The sequence below is a fragment of the Bos grunniens genome, chromosome 12 (genome assembly GCF_055505025.1).
Source record: "Bos grunniens cultivar Pamir isolate PY7600 chromosome 12, Bosgru_T2T1.0, whole genome shotgun sequence".
Lineage (NCBI taxonomy): Eukaryota > Metazoa > Chordata > Mammalia > Artiodactyla > Bovidae > Bos > Bos grunniens.
Genome location: NC_141176.1, coordinates 91,724,815 through 91,744,225, shown reverse-complemented (window position 1 = coordinate 91,744,225; position 19,411 = coordinate 91,724,815). Strand labels below are relative to the sequence as shown.

At 54.6% G+C, this 19,411-nt stretch overlaps 1 protein-coding gene across 1 annotated transcript; it reads left to right on the top strand.

Moving 5' to 3' along the window:
• The first annotated feature begins 1,414 nt into the window (after positions 1-1,414).
• Positions 1,415-18,688, top strand: LOC147362085 (uncharacterized). The gene is made up of 6 exons (XM_086328682.1): positions 1,415-1,586; positions 4,746-4,808; positions 6,215-6,343; positions 7,298-7,396; positions 13,545-13,625; positions 18,548-18,688. The coding sequence occupies exons 1-6, from the start codon at positions 1,499-1,501 to the stop codon at positions 18,631-18,633; spliced, it is 546 nt and encodes a 181-aa protein (XP_086184808.1). The 5' UTR covers positions 1,415-1,498; the 3' UTR covers positions 18,634-18,688.
• Positions 18,689-19,411: the final 723 nt, after the last annotated feature.

Below are 19,411 nucleotides of genomic sequence, written 5' to 3'. Positions count from 1 at the left end.
GAACCATGGGGTGCAGGAAAAGCTATTCCAAAACCCGGGACCACTCCTTACGCTGAACAACTTGAGGAGGCAGAAACGGGCAGGTCTTCTGACCTTGCCTCCACCCTCCTTCCCTGGAACCCACCCCACACCTGGAAGAAAGGAGCAGCCTCGTCTCTGCAGACAAATGTGTGCTGAGAAGAATCCCAGGACAACACGGACCTGCCGTGCAGCTCAGGGGACTTTGCTCAGTGTCATGGGAGGGGGGTGTGGGGGACAACGCACACAAGAGTATGTGTCCGGCTGAGTCCCTTTGGTGTCCACCTGAAGCTATCAAAACGTTGTCAGTCAGCTATAATTAACATTGTTAATCATTATTATAATTAACATTGTTAACTGGCTATGATACAAAATAAAAAATTTTTAATTAAAATGGATAACCAACAAGGACCTACTATACAGCTCAGGGAACTCTGCTCGGGGTTATGGGGCAGCCTGGATGGGAGGGGAGTTTGGGGGAGAATGGATACATGCGTATGTGTGGCTGATCTCTTTGGTGTGCACCTGAAATTGTCACAACACTGCTAACTGGCTGTACTACAATATAAGATGAAAAGGTAAAAGAAATCCCAACCAACAGGCGCTGTCGGCAACACTCACCTGCTACTGCTTGATCAGCCGCATTCCTCCAGGACTGTCCATTCCTCATCAGAGCCAGTGTGAAAACCCTTACGTCCATCCAAACACTTCCGCAGACCTTCGTTTCCTTGTGAAGGTTTCCATTTCATGTAAAACATTAAGTCAGCGTGTATGCTTTCCTCCTGTTGGTCTGTCTTTGTCAGCGTAACTTTCAGACCCACTCAGGAACCCTAAATGGGTAGAAGAAAACTTTTTCCTCCCGTAGAAGAGCCAGTGGGTGCTCAGGCTCTCAGTCATGTCCGACTCTTTGCGACCCCATGGACTGTAGCCCACCAGGCTCCTCTGTCCGTGGGATTCTCCAGGTAAGAATACTGGAGTGGGTTGCCATTTCTTACTCCAGGGGATCTTCCCAACTCAGGGATCGAACCCAAGTCTCTTGCATCTCTTCCACTGGCAGGCACATTATTTTCCACTGAGCCACCACTGAAAACCATACCCTGTAGTCTGAATTCACTGCATACATGTGTCTCCCGGGCATCTGTGAAGATGCAGGTTCTGATTCAGCAGATCTGAGCTGCCCCCGAGCTCTGCATTTCCAGCAGCTTCCAGGTGGGCTGGGGAAACAGCCAGCAGGTCTGCAGGACTGCAGAAGGAGCCAGAACAGGACACAGTCCTGTGCAGAGACCCCAGCCGGCCTCCCACCTCCTTGCCAGCTACAGACCCCGAGCACGACTCTGTCCACCCCCCCAACACATGGACAGGACCCGGCTCCTCTCCTGCCGTGATGTCACACACCCTGGGCATTCCACTGTGTCCTGGAGACGGAGGCGGGAGAAGCTGAGGGGCCTTCAGGAGAGGGTCCTCCTTCTGCTCGAGGGGCATGGCGGCCACCACAGGAGTGGCCCTCCTGGTCCTGCTGCTCCACTGCGGGCAGGGAGCCGAGCTCCCGCCGCTCAACGTGACCTCAGGTACAGCCTCGGCGCAGTCGTGGCCGGGAGGAAACGGGGCCCCCGGGTGAGTCCGGGGGCAAGGGGTTCTCCCAGGCCCTTCCCCTGGGATTTACCACTTATTCCTGGAGGATGGAGCAAGCTGCACAGCTCTCCTATATTCCAAGAGTTTTTCGGATGGGGGAGTAGCATGCATTATATACTTTAACTTTTACGATCGACATTTCTAGCTTACCCAAAAGTAGAGGAGTCGTGGAAAGAAACTCCATTCCCTGGCTTCAGTTGTACACATTTTGCCATCTTGTTTGGCGCACACACACACACACACACACACACACACACACACATACACACACACACATACACACACACACACACACTTTCGTGGTTATTGGAGTATTTTAGCATCGCCCAAAATGTCTGATGATTCCCTGCAAATGCGTCTTGCTAAGATAAAGGCATTTTTCTTTTACGCACCTTGAGCGTCACTGAAGCACTAACAAAATGAAGAAAGCTCCCAGGCAGGGCCAATCTTGGCCCACGCCCAAACCTCCCCCCGGGTCTCAGAACGTGCTTTACAGGCGGCGGGTTCGAATCCCACCCAGGCAGGCCCCGCTGGGCTCCGGCCGCTGCATCCCGACCCCTGGGTCGAGGAAGGCGACAGTGGACGCCGCCCTCCTGGGACGGGATCGCTGCCTGAGGACTGCAGGGGGCGGGGTCCCCCGTGACCCCACTTTTCTGCTGGGAGACATGAGCCCAGGCCCCCTCCCACCCTCCTCAGAGGGACGAGCCCAAGGAACGAGGCCCTGCCAGGCCCCCTGCCTAGTGCCCAGTGGATGAGCGGCCCTGGAGGTCCCCACAGGGCTCGAGCGGCTCTACCAAGAAGGACACAGCCTCAGCCTGGCCCCACGTGACCAGGGAGGCCCAGCTCGCTCCGGGTCTGGCGGGAGGGCAGGGGGTCCCCTGCCTGACCTTGCCGTGAAGAAGCTGGCGTTTCTAGCAATCTTTCCTCAGGACACTGAGTTTTGAGGCGCCTGCAAGGAGGCATCCTCTGGGTGCCGGGGCACGGGGTCTGTGATGGGCAGCGATGGGGGCTCACCCCGCGCTGGCTCCCGGCTGCCGCTGCTTTTGTGGCTCCCCGCCCCTGGCGCCCGCGGGAACGGCTCCCACCAGGACTGACCCAAGTCTCCTGACGAAGCCCTAAACACGTCTGGCTCCTCGTCCCGACAGAACGTCTGCGGCGACCCCGAGGGCAGCTCAGGGCTGGTCCCAGGCCATGGTCTCTGCTCCAGTCTTCAGCCTTGGTGGACATCGGGCTGGCTTGATCCCGAGGGCAGCTCAGGGCCGGTCCTGGGCATGGTCTCTGTTCCAGCCTCCAGCCTCGGCGGACACCGGGCTGGCCTGACCCAGAGGTCAGGAAGGGGGTGGCCCTGGCCCCGGGAGGGCAGAGGTCACCGTCCTGCTTTTCCCAGGTGGAGCAGAGCACACCCGCAGTGCTCCACGGCGAGCCCGTGCCAGGGCCAGGATGCGCACATTCAAACACGGAGCAAGCAGCGTCGTCCCTGCGCGGGCACAGGGCACAGGGCCGGCGGACCCTGGATGGCGGGAGGAGACGCAGGCAGACAGGCAGCCACACTTGATGGTGTGCTGCATAGGCCAGGCGGGCGTCACAAGCATCAGCATCTCTCTGCACACGCACGTGGCGGGCTTGCACAAGGGCCCCATTATAATTAGGGACAGACGAGAGATGAGAAGAATGGTTTTAACAAAGCGCTCGCAGGAGCAGCTGTGCCCATCCGTAATGACTCGCTAACGTCGCCTCCGAAGAGGACTGTACTTTTGTTTGCGGCGCTGACGGAGGTCAGCACACTGGGAAGCGATTGTCATCACAGCACAGACCTTTCTGTGCAGTTTCCCTGCATTGTTCTAAGCCCGCGTGTGCGCAGATGAGCGATTGCTATGCAGATTGTCCGTCATTAAAACCATTTCAAAATCAGCGTCATCATTGGTTTAATGCTGGAACTTGAACGCCTGCAGACACCACCTGAGTGCTCTGTGTGAGGCAACGGGAAGGTGGCTTTGCCCGGGGTCCTGGGGGCGGCCGTCTGCTTTATGGTCTCCTTGGGGTCCCCAGGGTCCTGGGGGCGGCCGTCTGGTCTCCCAGGGTCCTGGGGGCGGCCATCTGCTCTCTGGTCCCCCTGGGGGTCCTGTGGGTGGCCGTCTGCTCTCTTATCTCCCCGGAGTCCTGGGGGGCAGCTCTCTGCTCTCTGGTCTCCTTGGGGTCCCCAGGGTCCTGGGGGCGGCTGTCTGGTCTCCCAGGGTCCTGGGAGCGGCCATCTGCTCTCTGGTCCCCCCAGGGGTCCTGTGGGTGGCCGTCTGCTCTCTCATCTCCCCGGAGTCCTGGGGGGCAGCTCTCTGCTCTCTGGTCTCCTTGGGGTCCCCGGGGTCCTGGGGAAGCGACTGCCTGCTCTCTGGTCTCCTGGGGGTCCCGGGGGTCCTGGGGGCGACTGTCTGCTCTCTGGCCCCCCCAGGGCTGAAAGAAGGGGCTGATCTTGACCTTGAGTGGAGGACATGGACCCCGACACCAGCTCTGAGAAGAGTGGGAGGCGCCCTGGGGGTGCAGTGGGGACCGGTGCTCAGGGTCTCTGCACCCTGCCCAGCCCCGCCTGGCTGATTCAGGTCAGCGAGGCCGGGAAGGTGGAGCCAGGGGGTCCAAGGCCCCATGGAGGACTGGCTTCCAGAGGCCAGCCCCCGGAGACCGAGCTCCCCTGGGATCCCTGTTTACAGACGAGGAGCCGCAGGGGCCGGGCTCTCAGATCCCCAAGCAGAGGGGCAGAGGGCAGGCAGCCATGCCCGTCTCCCTTCCTCCACGTCACATCCTCAGCCCCAGACAGGCTTGCGGCTGGACCCGTCATCGGGGAGGAGAGTGTGTGCCCCTTCTTACCCTCCCCGAGGGCGGTGCCAGTGAGCCTGCCCAGGAGCGGGGTTGGTTCCCAGAGCAGGGCCACCCGTCATCACCCTCCAACCTCCTTCCAGACGAGCCCTGAGTCCCCAGATCCTGTGCAGGGCTTCCTCCCCTCGAGCAGGCTGGTGGGCCCGCAAAACCAAACCTACTTGGAGAGAAGTTGGTGCCAGTTCGAGGAACACTGTTAACCTACTGGGGTCTTTATTTCCCCGCAGCTTCAACCACTGAAACGCCAGCAAATCTAAGTAATCTGGATGCTGATATGGCCTCAATATTCGGTAAGGAAACTCCTCCTCCCAAACACGGCCGCGTCTGGGCGGGGCGGGAGGCTGGGGGCTGTAGCCCAGATACCCTGGTGCAAGCCACACAGGCGGGGAGGTGGCCGGGTCTGAGGCCCCGCCAGACGGGAGTGGTGACGGGGACGCCGCTGGGTAGGGCTGCAGCTTAGACCTGGGGCCGCGGTCAGGTGCCCACTTGGGGAGGACCCTGCTCCGCAGGTCAGGGAGCGGCTGTGACTCACGCTGTCCTGGAGGGTCTGACGGTGCTGCTGCGGGTGTCTGCTCTCTGGGACCGTCTCGGGGACGGCGGTCAGCGTCCTGCAGGTGTGACGTCCAGAGCCCACCGGCTGCCCCACCGGCTGCCCCGCGGGCGCTCACTCGGGGGTCAGCGTGCTCGCTGTGTGATGCAGGTCCGGTCGTTGTCCGTTTGCACATTCAGCATCTCATTTCTCTAAAGGGAAAGTTTAAAGTAGAAAATACATGAGGTTTAAAAGCACAGGCGTTTCTCACCTTGCATGTCTGTTGGGCTCATCACTACCTGGGATTTTTTCCAGAGACAATCACGTGTATGACGCCCACAGGTGTGGGTGTTTCCGTGTGTCTCCACATGAGCTGGGACCGAGGGGCTCCTGGGATGTGGGACTTTCTTGCTAAAACAGGAAAAGCAGGGCAAGCCGGGGTAGGCTGGTCACCCCGCTGGGCGGGAGTCAGCACACACCCAGCGCATGGACAGGCTGGTCGGCTTGGCCGCGGGGTTTGAACCTGGGCCTCGGCACTGACGTGTGTTCACATAGCCCCCACCCTGGCCCCTGACTGTGTCAACCGTGTCCTACACGCACGGCTTCATTTGAACCTCAAACAAATCCTGATGAGGTAAGTGCAGACCCCGTCGTATAGATGAGGAAGCCCGAGGTCCAAGAGACGTCAGAGGACGTCCGGTGAGCACAGAGCCAGGTGTGGTCCAGGGCTGCCCAACACCAAGGCCAGGGCCTGCATTAGACGCTCCCTGGGCGGGCGCGGGGATGCGCAGGCAGAAAACAGGCCGCCTTGGGTAGAAATCAGGAAAGACGCTCGCGCCTGCCTGCCTCCCGGGGCGCAGATCACAGACGCGGGGTGTCTCAGAGGGGACAGAGCGGCCCCTGGGGCAGAAGGAGAATCATGACCAGGCAGGGTCAGGTTTCCAGCATCTTGTCTCCAGCAAGGGTGTCCAGGTACCTGGATGAGCTCAGGTTTCCAGAAGTTACTTAGGGAGGCAGTGGTCTCCCCGCGCCTGAACAAGGTTTTTAGAAACCAAGTCCGTCTCCCCATGTCCTTGGGTCCCTGTGTCCAGTCCTGCTCTCACCGACTGCCTTAGGGCCGCGCGGAGCAGAAGGGTGTAACAGGCATCCTTGTGTGCTTTTCCCAAGATGAAATTCTAGTCCAGGAGATGATGGAGCCAAACAGATCATCATTTTTTGAAGCACAAAAACCACTACCAACGTTACCAACAATAACAACCTCAACAACATTAACAACGACTCCGACAAAGAAAAAAAGCAAGTATTCACCTTTTCGAGCCTTAATTGCCTGTGTTCCTGGAGGTCTGCGGTGTGTATGCACAGTCCCATCTGGGCAGCATCTTTGAGATCAGCTACTCCTGGGGCAAAGGCAGATGGAGATGTGAAGGACACAGTAGTCCCATATTTTCTGTAATCTTCCCGAGGCAGGAAGGTCAAACCCAGACGGGCAGAGACAAGCTCCTGTATCTGGGAGGTCTCTGGGGGCACGTGCAGGAGAGGCCTGGTGCTTGGGGTGCATGTGGGGTTTAGCCGCCGCAGGACTCCACGATGCATGCAGGCCAGAGCTTCCGACTACCCCGCTCCCCTAAGCCTCCTGAGAGCAGGGGCGGGGACTTGACTCCAGCCGACAGGGGACAAAACTAGGGTCTGAATGGACTGGCCCCCGGCCACAGAGCTGGTAGCGAACAAAACAGCGTGCTTTTCCCAAGTGCAGTTTTGCTGTTGTTCAGTCGCTCAGTCGTGTCCGACTCTTTGTGACCCCACGAACTGCAGCACGCCAGGCTTCCCTATCCTTCCCCATCTCCCAGAGTTTGCAGCTTAGCGTAGTCCAAACACACAGAAAAGGGAAATAGCACCCTAAGGTCCAAACAGAACACGCGGTTAACCCGCAACGACGGTGAGAGCCGTGTGTCTGAAATCTACAACAGAGCATGGAATGCGTTCAGCAGCAGGGAAGGTCAGTGTGTTCTTGAAATTCTGCATCCAGACGTCAATGCCAGTTCCTGGGATCACCTCTCAGAACATCTGCCAAATGGCTGGGTTCACAGAGGTCAGAGAATGCCCGCCTGTGCGTGTTGACTCACTGGAGCACATTGTCAGGAGAAGCTGGAAAGCGTGTTAGCGTCCCCGCCTCAGGTTCCAAAGCGCAGTGTGGGTCAGAGCATCCCTGCATTCATGCTTTCCTTTTTTTTTTCCACGCCCCTCATCAAGAAGCCCGTATTAAAATGAATTATCAGGTCAGCACTAATAAGAAGGTGCAACATGAAAGTCAGCTCTCTGCCAAGAAGGACGACAAACTCTTCTTTAACGGTAAAAGCACCCTGACGGGCCCCGCCCAAGCTCAGCCATGGTGGGAGGACTGGAGGCTGCAGACAGAGATGTCTCCTTCCTGGGACGAACAGCCTGGTCGGAGAGTGAGGCCACTGCCCCGGGTCGGGTCAGGCAGGTCCCGCCTGGTGGGGACGGGGGCGCCCCAGCCCTGCCTCCTGCCCGTGGGTCTGAGGAGCACACAGTCCTGCTGTCCTGCAGGCAGGTGGCCGCCCCAGCAGGGGAGGGCCCCACCCCTTGTCCCCTGCCCCCGCAATTCCACTGCGGTCACTGCTCCTTCCCCGGGGCGGGTGGGGCGGGGAGAGCCCAGTGTCCCCAGGGGGAGTCCCCAGGAAATGGGATGAAGAGCAGTGAGCTGGGGCTCTGAGGCTGCAGAGTCAGCGTCCTTCGGGGTCACAGAGGAGGCCAAGCACGAGAAAGGAGGCACCGCACAGCTCCCGGGCTCCCTGTGCGCCCGATCTGAGCCCTGGAAGCGAGACCAGGCCCCGGGGGACGGGAGCAACTCAAATACTCACTCCCGGGCCCCACTGAGCTTCACTGCAGCAGGGCCAGGAACTCAGGTTTCAGTCTGTCCCCGGTCTCCGGTCTCTCCTGGGAGCCAGCCTCTGGGTTTGGAAGCTGGAGCAGTAACAGGAGTCCGGTCCCTTCTAAGACCTCTGGGCGCAGCCCACTCCTTGACTGTGCAAACCGCCCGGTGGTTATGAGATAAATAAAGCTGGACGTCTTCTTTCGGGCCCACGGTAGGAGAGGTTATGGGGCGAGTCTGTGCTGAAAGGTCTGAGCACGAGCTGGACTGGCCTTGGGGCACAGGCTCCCTGCGTCCCACCCATCGCAGTCACTGAAGAGGGGAGAATGGGCTGACTGTCCCGAGATGGGAGTCCCCGCAGGGGCTGCCGGGGGTCAGAGGTGAGGCAGAAAGGAACGGGTAGGGCACGTCCGCTGTCCGAGCAGGCACTGGCTCACCGGTCCTCAGAGGGACCATGAGATCCCCCAGCCGGCCGCGTGGCAGACGGACGCGAGGGGGCCACACGCCCCGCAGTGCTTGTCCCGGGCCGCCCCTCCGTCCTAAGACTGCCCTGAGGGCCCGGGGGGGCATCCCGCAGACGGCTCCCTGAGCGGCTGGCACCGCGGTAGATTCCCGTGGGCCCCTGGGCTTCAGAGCCCACGGATCCGTTAATGGAAGTGTGTTGCTCCTAACGGCCATGTGTGAGTTAGAGAAAGCAGAGGTGAGTCACGAGTTTGGGGCAGGGTGGGTGGGTGAGGGCCGGCCTGGGAGGGGACTCAGGGATGAACAGATGCTCACCTGCCGTCTGGGGGCCGGGAGGGATGGGGAGCGTGGTGCGGTAGGCCGGGAAAGGCCCCCGGGCAAAGAAGCTGCTCCCCTCTGTCCTGAGATGACCACCCCGCCCCGTGAAACCAGAGCCCGGGATGCCACTGGGGTGGCCATGAGCCCAAGGCTCAGGGCGCAGAGACCCCACCTCTGGGGCAGCTGCCCTTGCGGTATGTCCTGGGAGCAGGGAACGGTGGTGGCCCACAGGTGCGTCTGGGCCCCCAGTTTCTTGACCAGTGGCCACTGTCCATGAGAGTCAAGGCTGAGGGTGACCTGGAGCAAAGCTGGCGACCCATACAGGAGGCAGGCAAGTGTGGCACATGGAAGGAGCCCAGACCCCAGCTCCCCTGCTCTCGTCAGCCAAATTCCAGCGGGCGCCGCCGCCAGCAGAGCCGCCAGACACGGCGAGGGTGCTTCTGACGCTGGCCTCGTCTGCCCCCTCATGTTAGAGGGCTGGGTGCCTGGACCGCAGCTGTTCTGGGAGAAGTCCATGGGGAACTGGCGTTGGGGCAGGACGTTAGACGGTGCAGGGAGGGCATAGACGGTTTGCGAGAGGAAACCAAAGCCTTAGTGTGGTCACCTAGGAGCATGAAGGGACAGCTCCGAGAAGGGCAGGGCAGCCTTGGGCAGTGGCACTTGGGTGCAGACGGGGTCTCCCGGGCTCGGGAGGAGCCTCCTGGCTGGAGCAGGAACAGAAGGAAGTTGTGAGCAGGGCAGAGGACCGTCACTCTCAGCAGCGACCGCGACAGTGCCTCTGAACAGAGACATGTCCTCGCCATGTGCTCTTGGCCACAGGCAGGCCGTGTCCAGCTATTTATAAATGGAAGTGGGTTGCCACGGTAACCCTGAGTGTGCGTGCACACGCCGCGGCGCGTCTGGGAAACAATACCTCGGGCCAAACGAGGACGATGCAAGCATTTAATCCAGTCTCCTTTGTGAGACTTACGCAAAACAAACTTGCAGCAGCAATACAGATGGCTTCCTGTTCCCCCTTCCACGGCGCTGCCCGCTGTGGACGGCTCACGCAACCCGACACAACCGCGAAAACCAGGGTGGCGCTGCTGACGCATCGCAGTCAGGCGGCCTACAGACCCACGTCCAAGCTGGCCGGTTATCTCACCAATTTTTCTTTTTTTTCCTGGCTCCAGGATCCATCCAGGATTCCGCATTGTCTTTATCTCTCAGGTCACTTTTAGTCTCTTCCAACCTGGGAAGTTTCCTGATCTGTCCTTCACAGCCTTGAAGACAGCGCAGGCTAGTTCTTTCATAGAATCTCTTTCCATTTGAGTTTGTCTCACATTTTCCCATGACTAAATTCAGGTTATGCGTTTGGGGCAAAAATGTGAAAGACATGATGCAAATATATCTCTTTGTCAGGGAAGTTTACTTCATTGCTGGTTTAAGGTGATGGATATCTGATTTCTCCATAATCAGGTTAAAAGTTTTTGCGTGTGTAAATATACCTTGTGGGGAGATACTTTCAGATTCTGAAAATATCTTTCTTTCTTTCTCATCTTATTTTCACCTACTGATCTAGCACCCTTGCAAAAATAACCACTGTTTTTGTTGTCTACTCTCAATTCTTTGAGACCCCATGGACTGCAGCACACCAGGCTTCCCTGTCCTTCACCATCTCCCAGAGACATCCATCCTCTGTCGTCCCCTTCTCCTCCTGCCCTCAATCTTTCCCAGCATCAGGGTCTTTTCCAATGAATTGGCACTTCGCATCCGGTGGCCAAAGTACTGGAGTTTCAGCTTCAGCATCAGTCCTTCCAATGAATATTCAGGACTGATTTCTTTTAGGACTGACTGGTTGGATCTCCTTGCAGTCCAAGGGACTCTCAAGAGTCTTCTCTAACACCACAGTTCAAAAGCATCAATTTTTCGGCGCTCAGCCTTCTTTTCGGTACAACTCTCACATCCATACACGACTACTGGAAAAACCATAGCTTTGACAGTTTGGACCCATGTCGGCAAAGTGGTATCTCTGCTTTTTAATACACTGGCTAGGTGTGTCATAGCTTTCCTTGCAAGGAGCAAGCGTCTTTTAATTCCATGGCTGCAGTCACCATCTGCAGTGATTTTGGAGCCCAAGAAAATAAAGTCTGTCACTGTTCCCGTTGTCTCCCCATCTATTTGCCAAAAGGTCAGTTCCTGTTTCCGACGTTCCTTCTGCACGGATTGGTTAGGATTCTACTGTAAGGAAGGACGCTCTTTCTCCTCCCTTTATTCATTGTTTATCCCACTGTGTGTTTACATCTCCATGAACTTACTAACCGCTGATACTGATAGTGGGCAATAAGCCATCAATGTTTACTTCCTCAGGCTCTCAGACTTGGTTCCCAGGAGCTCGGCGTGCTGTCCTCCCTTGGGAGCACCTTCTAGCTTTCTGGGGACACAAGAAGCCTCAGGCCGCTCCCTCACTTGCCCTGGCCCCACCCCAGGACCTCCCACGTCTCCAAGGAGCCCTGATTCCTCGTCCCGGAGGATGGTGGTTAGACGTGTTCCCCGCTCCTGACCCGTCGTGGTTTCCAGGCCCTCCCCGCAGACAGGGCTGGGAAGATTTGGGTGTGCCGATCCGTCTGTTCAGATGTCAGACTCCATGAGTTCAGACTGACCCCACCTGACCTTCGGGCTCACCTGAGCCGCCTCCTCTTTTTTTTTTTTTTGCCTTTATAATTTTTTTTTAATTTTTTTAACACCAAAAACATTTTATATTGGAGTATAGCCAATGAATAAGGTTGTGGTAGTTTGAGGTGGACAGCAAAGGGACTCAGCCATGCATTGACATGTATCTATTCTGCCCCAAACTCCCATTCAAGCTGCCACATAACATTGAGCAGAGTTCCCTGTGCTATGCAATAGGTGTTTGCTGGTTATCCATTTTAAATAGAGCAGTGTGTACATGACTTTCCCAAAGTCCCTAACTATCCCTTCCCTCCAGTCCTCCTCTCTTCTTCACTGAGAGAAACCCGACTCCCAGACGCCACTAGGGCGGATCCCCTGACCCAGTTCTGGAATCCCAAGAAACAGGTGAGACTTCCTGGTGGATACCCACCCCTGCGGAAAACAGAGCTGCTGTCAGACCAGAGTCGTGTCCAGCCTCTCGTTCTCAGCATTGCCGTGTACAGTGGCGTCCTGCTCGCCAAAGCTCCTTGTTAGTTCTTTCCTTCCCACGCCCTTCCATGCACGCCTTCTCTGTGTGTGCCAAGTCACTTCAGTCTTGTCTGACTCTTTGTGACCCCATGGACTGTAGCCCGCCAGGCTTCTCTGTCCCTCGGATTCTCCAGGCAAGAATACTGGAGTGGGCTGCCACACCCTTCTCCAGGGGATCTTCCCAACCCAGGAATCTAACCCACGTCTCTTATATCTCCTGCATTAGCAGGCATGTTCTTTACCACCTGGGAAGCCCGCTCTTCCATGGGGCTCTCTTACTCATCTGTAATTCCATTTGGGGCTTAGATTCCATTCTGGGTCCCTCCCCATCATGGCTGATTTTACAGATTTATTTTGGAGCGTGTAAAACGTGTTGTTTAGTTGCTAAGTTGTGTCTGACTCTTTTATGACCCTATGGACTGTAGCCCACCAGGCTCTGTCCATGGGATTTCCCAGGAAAGAATCCTGAAGTGGTTGCCATTTCCTTCTCCAGATCTTCCTGACCCAGGCATGGAAGCCGCATCTCCTGCATCGGCAGGCAGGTTCTTTTCCACTGAGCCACCTGGGAAGCCTTTGTGTGAAACATGACCCTGGCTCTAACAGAAAACATCAAACACCAGGAGTCTAACCCTCAATCCTCAAACACATTCCCACCCGCTTCTTTCCACCTGCTCCTTCTTGCCTCCTGCTGCAACCAGCCTCACCACTTTCTGGCTTGTCCTTTCTGCATTTTCTTCGACACAAAGGAACAAGTGCATGCAAATGCTCCTTTTCTGGGTACAAGATTATTCTGTTTATTGTTTTACATCTTTTTTTCTCCAATTGAAATACAGTTGACATACAATATCATGTTAGTTTCAAGTGTGCTACATAGCGGCTTGACATTTGCATACATTATGAAATGATTGTCAAGATAAGTCTATTAACCATCTGTCCCTAAACAGGTATTACAGTATTATTATGCACATTCCTTATGCTGTTTATTACAGCCCCGAGGCTTAATTATATTATAACCGGAGGTGTGCACTTCTCAATCCCCTTCAACTATTTTGCCAGCTCCCCTCTCCTCTGGCAATCCCTCCCTCGCTCTTTGTATCGATGAGTCCGTCTTCATTTTGCTATGTTTGCTTTGTTTTTTTTAGGTTTGACATGTAAATGAGATCATACAATATTTATCTTTTCTCCATCTGACTTCACTTAGCATAATACCGTTGTAGTGCCTGTCTTCTTATCCAGTGTGCATTAAGCCACTTTATTAGCTATGATCATGTAAGTTTTCTCATCACCTCTTCTTTCTCACATGAAAGCTAGCACCCGGGAGACATTTCACACTTTCCCTTCTTTTAACCCAGCAGCACACGCTGTAACGCGCTTTATGTCTGTTTGTAGGAAGCGTCCTCACTGTTTATCTTTTTTACAGCTGCATAGTTATCCACCGGAGGACACAATGTAGGTGATTCAAACACCCTTCAATGCATGGGTATTCAGCCTCTTTCCAACATTTTGCAAACAATGCTGAGATGGATAACTGATGCACACGTATTTCCATATTGTCAGGAGGCATCCTTCAGGGTAGATAGCAACTGTGGAATTAAATCACATTGTGCATCAAATCTTGATCACTGTGCTTACTTTTTCCTACAGATGAGGACAAAGAAATACTTTATCAGATTAAAAGCCTAGCAGCTCTGGAAAGAATCATTGAAAGTCTCCGGAAATCTTTAGGTAAAGGGAACCAGGGGCCCACCATGGCGATAGATGAGTGTGGGGGATCGGTCCTTGAGCTGGGGCTGTCCCCCTGGTGAGACGGGAGGTACCGCACCCACTGCAGGGACCAGCGTGAGCCGTGAGCAGCTCTGGACAAGCAGGTGACTCTATCCTGAGGGGACCCTGTGAGCCCCACTCACGAGTCCACAGTCCAGGAGTCACGGGGCCACCAGCAGGCTCCCCGCACTTCTTGGCTGAACTGAACAAGGCCGAGCCGCTTTTCCAGGAGTGAGGGGGAGGAGGGCTTCACACACCCCCGTGTCGCCGTGACCAGGCCCAGGGAGGTCCCACACCCCCGGGCAGACACGCCCCTCTCCGCAGGCACCTCCCCATGGGGGCCGGCCTCCCGCCCCTCCTGGGCCGCAGTGTACTCACTGCTGAAGTCGCCCACGCCGTCCCCCTCCGCTTCTGCCTCCGGCCCCACGCTTGTCCCTGGAACTCTCGAGAACACCTCCGAGCCTCTCCTAGGCTGGCCTCGCGGCCTCCTTTCCTCTCTGAGTCAGACCTGGCCGCCACGCTGAAGGTTCCAAGCAACTTCTGCAGCATCACACACGCCGTGCACCCGCCCGGATTCAACCTTATCTCACGTGGACCGAGCACGTGCCCCGCGCCAGGCGCTGGGTTCAGATCCCGGGATTTATCTGACCCCTACCCCGCCCCCCCTCCCGCGCCCACCCCGCCCCACAGAACGGCTTCCCGGTGGCTCAGCGGTAAGAATCAGCCTGCAAAGCAGGAGACGCAGGAGACGTGGGTTCGATCCGAGTCAGAAAGATCCCCTGGAAGGGGGCATGGCCACCCACTCCAGTATTCTTGCCTGGGAAATGTCATGAACAGAGGAGCCGGGTGGGCTACAGTCCATAGGGCTACAAAGAGTCCCACATGCCCGAAGCCACCGAGCTCACGCACGCACGCATGTGCACGCGCACGCACAACCCCACCGGGAACTGCTGGGTGGTGACACGTCCCATCGCTGCTCTTCCAGGCCCCGCTGTCCTCCGGCAGCGAGACTGCTGTCCTGTCCTTGGCTCAGCGCCCATGAGACAGAATCTAGGCTCAGCACTGGGACTTCCCAGGGGTTCAGGGTGAGGCAGGGCCTTCCGCCTTGGACTTTGGGGGCCCGAGCGGTCCCGAGGCTCCTCCTGGACCTCGGCCGAGGCCTCTTGTTACCCCAAAGTTGCCGGTTCTCCATCCCCTCCTCGCTCTCTGGCAACCTCCCCTAAATTCACGTTCCCTTCTTTCCCTCCGAGCAAACATGCCCTGTAGTCCAGGGCTCTGATCCGCATCTGTGACACCCTCTGAGGCCAACAGGGCTGATGCCCAGCCCAGCACCAGAAACTCGGAAGGTCAGGGCGGCCTCTGTCCCCTCTGCCCCCCACCCAGTTCCTCTGGGGAAACAGCTGGACACTGCCTCTCTCTGAGGGCCAGGGCCAGCTACCAGCCCTTGGGGCTCGGCTGCAGCTAAGAATGCAGGATTTGAAACTCCCTGACCTGGGTAATATTGCATAGGAAGCTGGAATGTTAGGGCCATGAATCAAGGCAAATTGGAAGTGGTCAAACAGGAGATGACAAGAGTGAACGTTGACATTCTAGGAATCAGCGAACTACGATGGACTGGAAGTGAAGGGAAGTCGCTCAGTCGTGTCTGACTCTTTGCGACCCCATGGACTGTAGCCTACCAGGCTCCTCTGTCCATGGGATTCTCCAGGCAAGAGTACTGGAGTGGGTGGCCATTTCCTTCTCCAAAGATGGACTGGAATGGGTGAATTTAACTCAGATGACCATTATATCTACTACTGTGGGCAGGAATCCCTTAGAAGAAATGGAGTAGCCATCATAGTCAACAAAAGAGTATGAGATGCAGCACTTGGATGCAGTCTCAAAAATGACAGGAAGATCTCTGTTCGTTTCCAAGCCAAACCATTCAATATCATGGAATCCAAGTCTATGCCCCGACCAGTAACGCTGAAGAAGCTGAAGTTGAACAGTTCTATGAAGACCTATAAGACCTTCTAGAACTAACACCCCAAAAAGATGTCCTTTTCATTATAGGGGACTGGAATGCAAAAGTAGGAAGTCAAGAAACACCTGGAGTAACAGGCAACTTTGGCCTTGGAATACAGAATGAAGCAGGGCAAAGGCTAATAGAATTCTGCCAAAAGAAGGCACTGCTCATAGCAAACACCCTCTTCCAACAACACAAGAGAAGACTCTACACATGGACATAACCAGACAGTCAACACCGAAATCAGATTGATTATATTCTTTGCAGCCAAAGATGGAGAAGCTCTATACAGTCAGCAAAAACAAGACTGGGAGCTGACTGTGGCTCAGATCATGAACTCCTTATTGCCAAATTCAGACTGAAATTGAAGAAAGTGGAGAAAACCACTACAGCATTCAGCTATGACCTAAGTAAAATCCCTTACAATCATACAGGGGAAGTGAGAAATAGATTTAAGGGACTAGATCTGACAGACAGAGTGCCTGATGAACTATGGATGGAGGTTCGTGATATTGTACAGGAGGCAGTGATCACGACCATCCCCATGGAAAAGAAATGAAAAAAGCAAAAAAGCTGTCTGAGGAGGCCTTACAAATAGCTGTGAATAGAAGGGAAGCGAAAAGGAAAGATACACGCATTTGAATGCAGAGTTCCAAAGAATAGCAAAGAGATAAGAAAGCCTTCCTCAGCGATCAATGCAAAGAAGTAGAGGAAAACAACAGAATGGGAAAGACTAGAGATCTCTTCAAGATAATTAGAGATACCAAGGGAACATTTCATGCAAAGATGGGCTTGATAAAGGACAAAAATGGTAGGGACCTAACAGAAGCAGAAGATATTAAGAAGAGGTGGCAAGAATACACAGAAGAACTGTACAAAAAAGATCTTCACGACCCAGATAATCATGATGGTGTGATCACTGACCTAGAGCCAGACATCCTGGAATGTGAAGTCAAGTGGGCCTTAGAAAGCATCACTACGAACAAAGCTAGTGGAGGTGATGGAATTCCAGTTGAGCTATTTCAAATCCTAAAAGATAATGCTGTGAAAGTGTTGCACTCAATATGCCAGCAAATTTGGAAAACTCAGCAGTGGCCATAGGACTGGAAAAGATCAGTTTTCATTCCAGTCCCAAAGAAAGACAATGCCAAAGAATGCTCAAACTACCACACAATTGCACTCATCTCATACGCTAGTAAACTAATGCTTAAAATTTTCCAAGCCAGACTTCAGCAATACATGAACCGTGAACTTCCAGATATTCAAGCTGGATTTAGACAAGGCAGAGGAACCAGAGATCAAATTGCCAGCATCCGCTGGATCATTGAAAAAGCAAGAGAGTTCCAGACAAACATCTATTTCTGCTTTATTTACTATGCCAAAGCCTTTGACTGTGTGGATCACAACTGTGGAAAATACTGAAAGAGATGGGAATACCAGACCACCTGACCTGCCTCTTGAGAAACCTGTATGCAGGTCAGGAAGCAACAGTTACAACTGGACATGGAACAACAAACTGGTTCCAAATAGGAAAGGGAGTACGTCAAGGCTGTATATTGTCACCCTGCTTATTTAACTTATATGCAGAGTACATCATGAGAAACGCTGGGCTGAAGGAAGCACAAGCTAGAATCAAGATTGCCAGGAGAAATATCAATAACCTCAGATATGCAGATGACACCACCCTAATGGCAGAAAGTGAAGAGGAACTAAAAAGCCTCTTGATGAAAGTGAAAGAGAGTGAAAAAGTTGGCTTAAAGCTCAACATTCAGAAAACGAAGATCATGGCATCCAGTCCCATCACTTCATGGCAAATAGATGGGGAAACAGTGGCCGACTTTCTTTTTCTGGGCTCCAGAATCACTGCAGATGGTGATTGCAGCCGTGAAATTAAAAGACGCTTACTCCTTGGAAGGAAAGTTTTGACCAACCTAGATAGCATATTCAAAAGCAGAGACATTAGTTTGTCAACAAAGGTCCATCTAGTCAAGGCTATGGTTTTTCCCGTGGTCATGTATGGACGTGAGAGTTGGACTATAAAGAAAGCTGAGCACCAAAGAATTGATGCTTTTGAACTGTGGTGTTGGGGAAGACTCTTGAGAGTCCCTTGGACTGCAAGGAGATCCATCCAGTCCATCCTAAAGGAGATCAGGCCTGAGTGTTCACTGGAAGGACCGATGCTAAAGCTGAAACTCCAATACTTTGGCCACCTGATGTGAAGAGCTGACTCATTGGAAAAGATGCTGATGCTCAGAAAGATTGAGGGCAGGAGAAGAAGGGGACAACAGAGGATAAGATGGTTGGATGGTATCACTGACTCAATGGACATGGGTTTGGGTGGACTCCAGGAGTTGGTGATGGACAGGGAGGCCTGGCATACTGCGGTTCATGGGGTCGCAAAGAGTTGAACACGACTGAGCGACTGAAGTGAACTGACCTGACCTTGGTCAAATCCCCTTTGGGCTCCCAGTGAGTTGGGTGACCTTGGGGTGACCTTGGGCAAGGGACAGCACACACGAAGGCTCAGCATCTCCATCCTCTGAGTGGGGTCTTCAGGGCAGCTGTCTCCTTGTGGGGCAGGGGGCCGAGTGGTGTGATGCTGGCTGAGCGTTTAGCCCAGGTCTGACCCACATGACTGGACTGGTGGGAGGGCCACAGTGCTGGCGACCCCAGGAATGCGTTTGTCCTGGGTCAGGGACCACAGGCGAGGGGACCCAGCACTGCCCTGCCCCCGCAGCCCTCTGCCCCATCAATGAACCCGGGGCCCCATCTCTCAGCCCGGGCTCTCCCGGATGAGTGGGCCATAGGGGGTGGGTCTGAAATGCAGGCTCACAGGAACACCTAGAATTTCTCAAGAAAATCTCCTCTTTCCAAACAGGGAGTTCGCTCATGAAAAGGAGAAAGAAGTATAAACATTTGTTCAGGGGAGGCAAATACCTCGAGCGGAGACAGAGCCTAGACTGAGAACGCAGGACTGCCTGAGGGACTCCCCACTCACCCCCACCACTAGGAAGACAGACAGAGAAGAGTTACTGACCATTCTGTATAAAGAAGAACCGTTTTACTCAAGGAGTGCCAAATAAAATGAACCTATTTAAATATTAAGTTAGAGGCAATGTGGTTCTTTTCCCTTAAACAAAAAAAGAAATGAAATCTAATTGAGCCTGAAAAATAGGAATGTCCACAGCTCCTACTGCCTACCGGGAGGAGCTTTGGAAAAAAACGTAACCTCAGAGACTGTGCCACCGTCAGGCTCCTCCAGAGAGCAGAACCTACAAGACGGGAGTAGAAAGTAGAAAGATCGGAAAATAATCAAGAGGCTTTAGATCACGTGATCATGGAGTCTGACAAGTTCCGAGAGCTGCACCCAGGAGAGACGACGGTGTGGTTTCAGTCTGAGTCTGAAGCCTGACAGCCTGGAGACCCAGGAAGAGCCAATGTTTCAGTTCAAGTCCAAAGGCAGGAAAAGGCTGGTGTCTCGGTTGGAAGGACATCTGGCGTGAGGAGTTCCCTCTTACTCTGGGGAGGGTCAGATTTCTGTTGTATGTGCGCCTTCAGCTGCTCAGAGCAAGCCCTCCCACATCAGGGAGGGGGGCGATCTGCTTGACTCAGTCCGCTGATCTGACTGTGAACTTCATCCAGAAACAACCTCATAGAAACACCAGAATAATGTTTGACCAAGTATCTGGGCACCCCATGGCCCAGTCAAGCTGGCACATGAAGTTAATGTCCACGTTTGTCC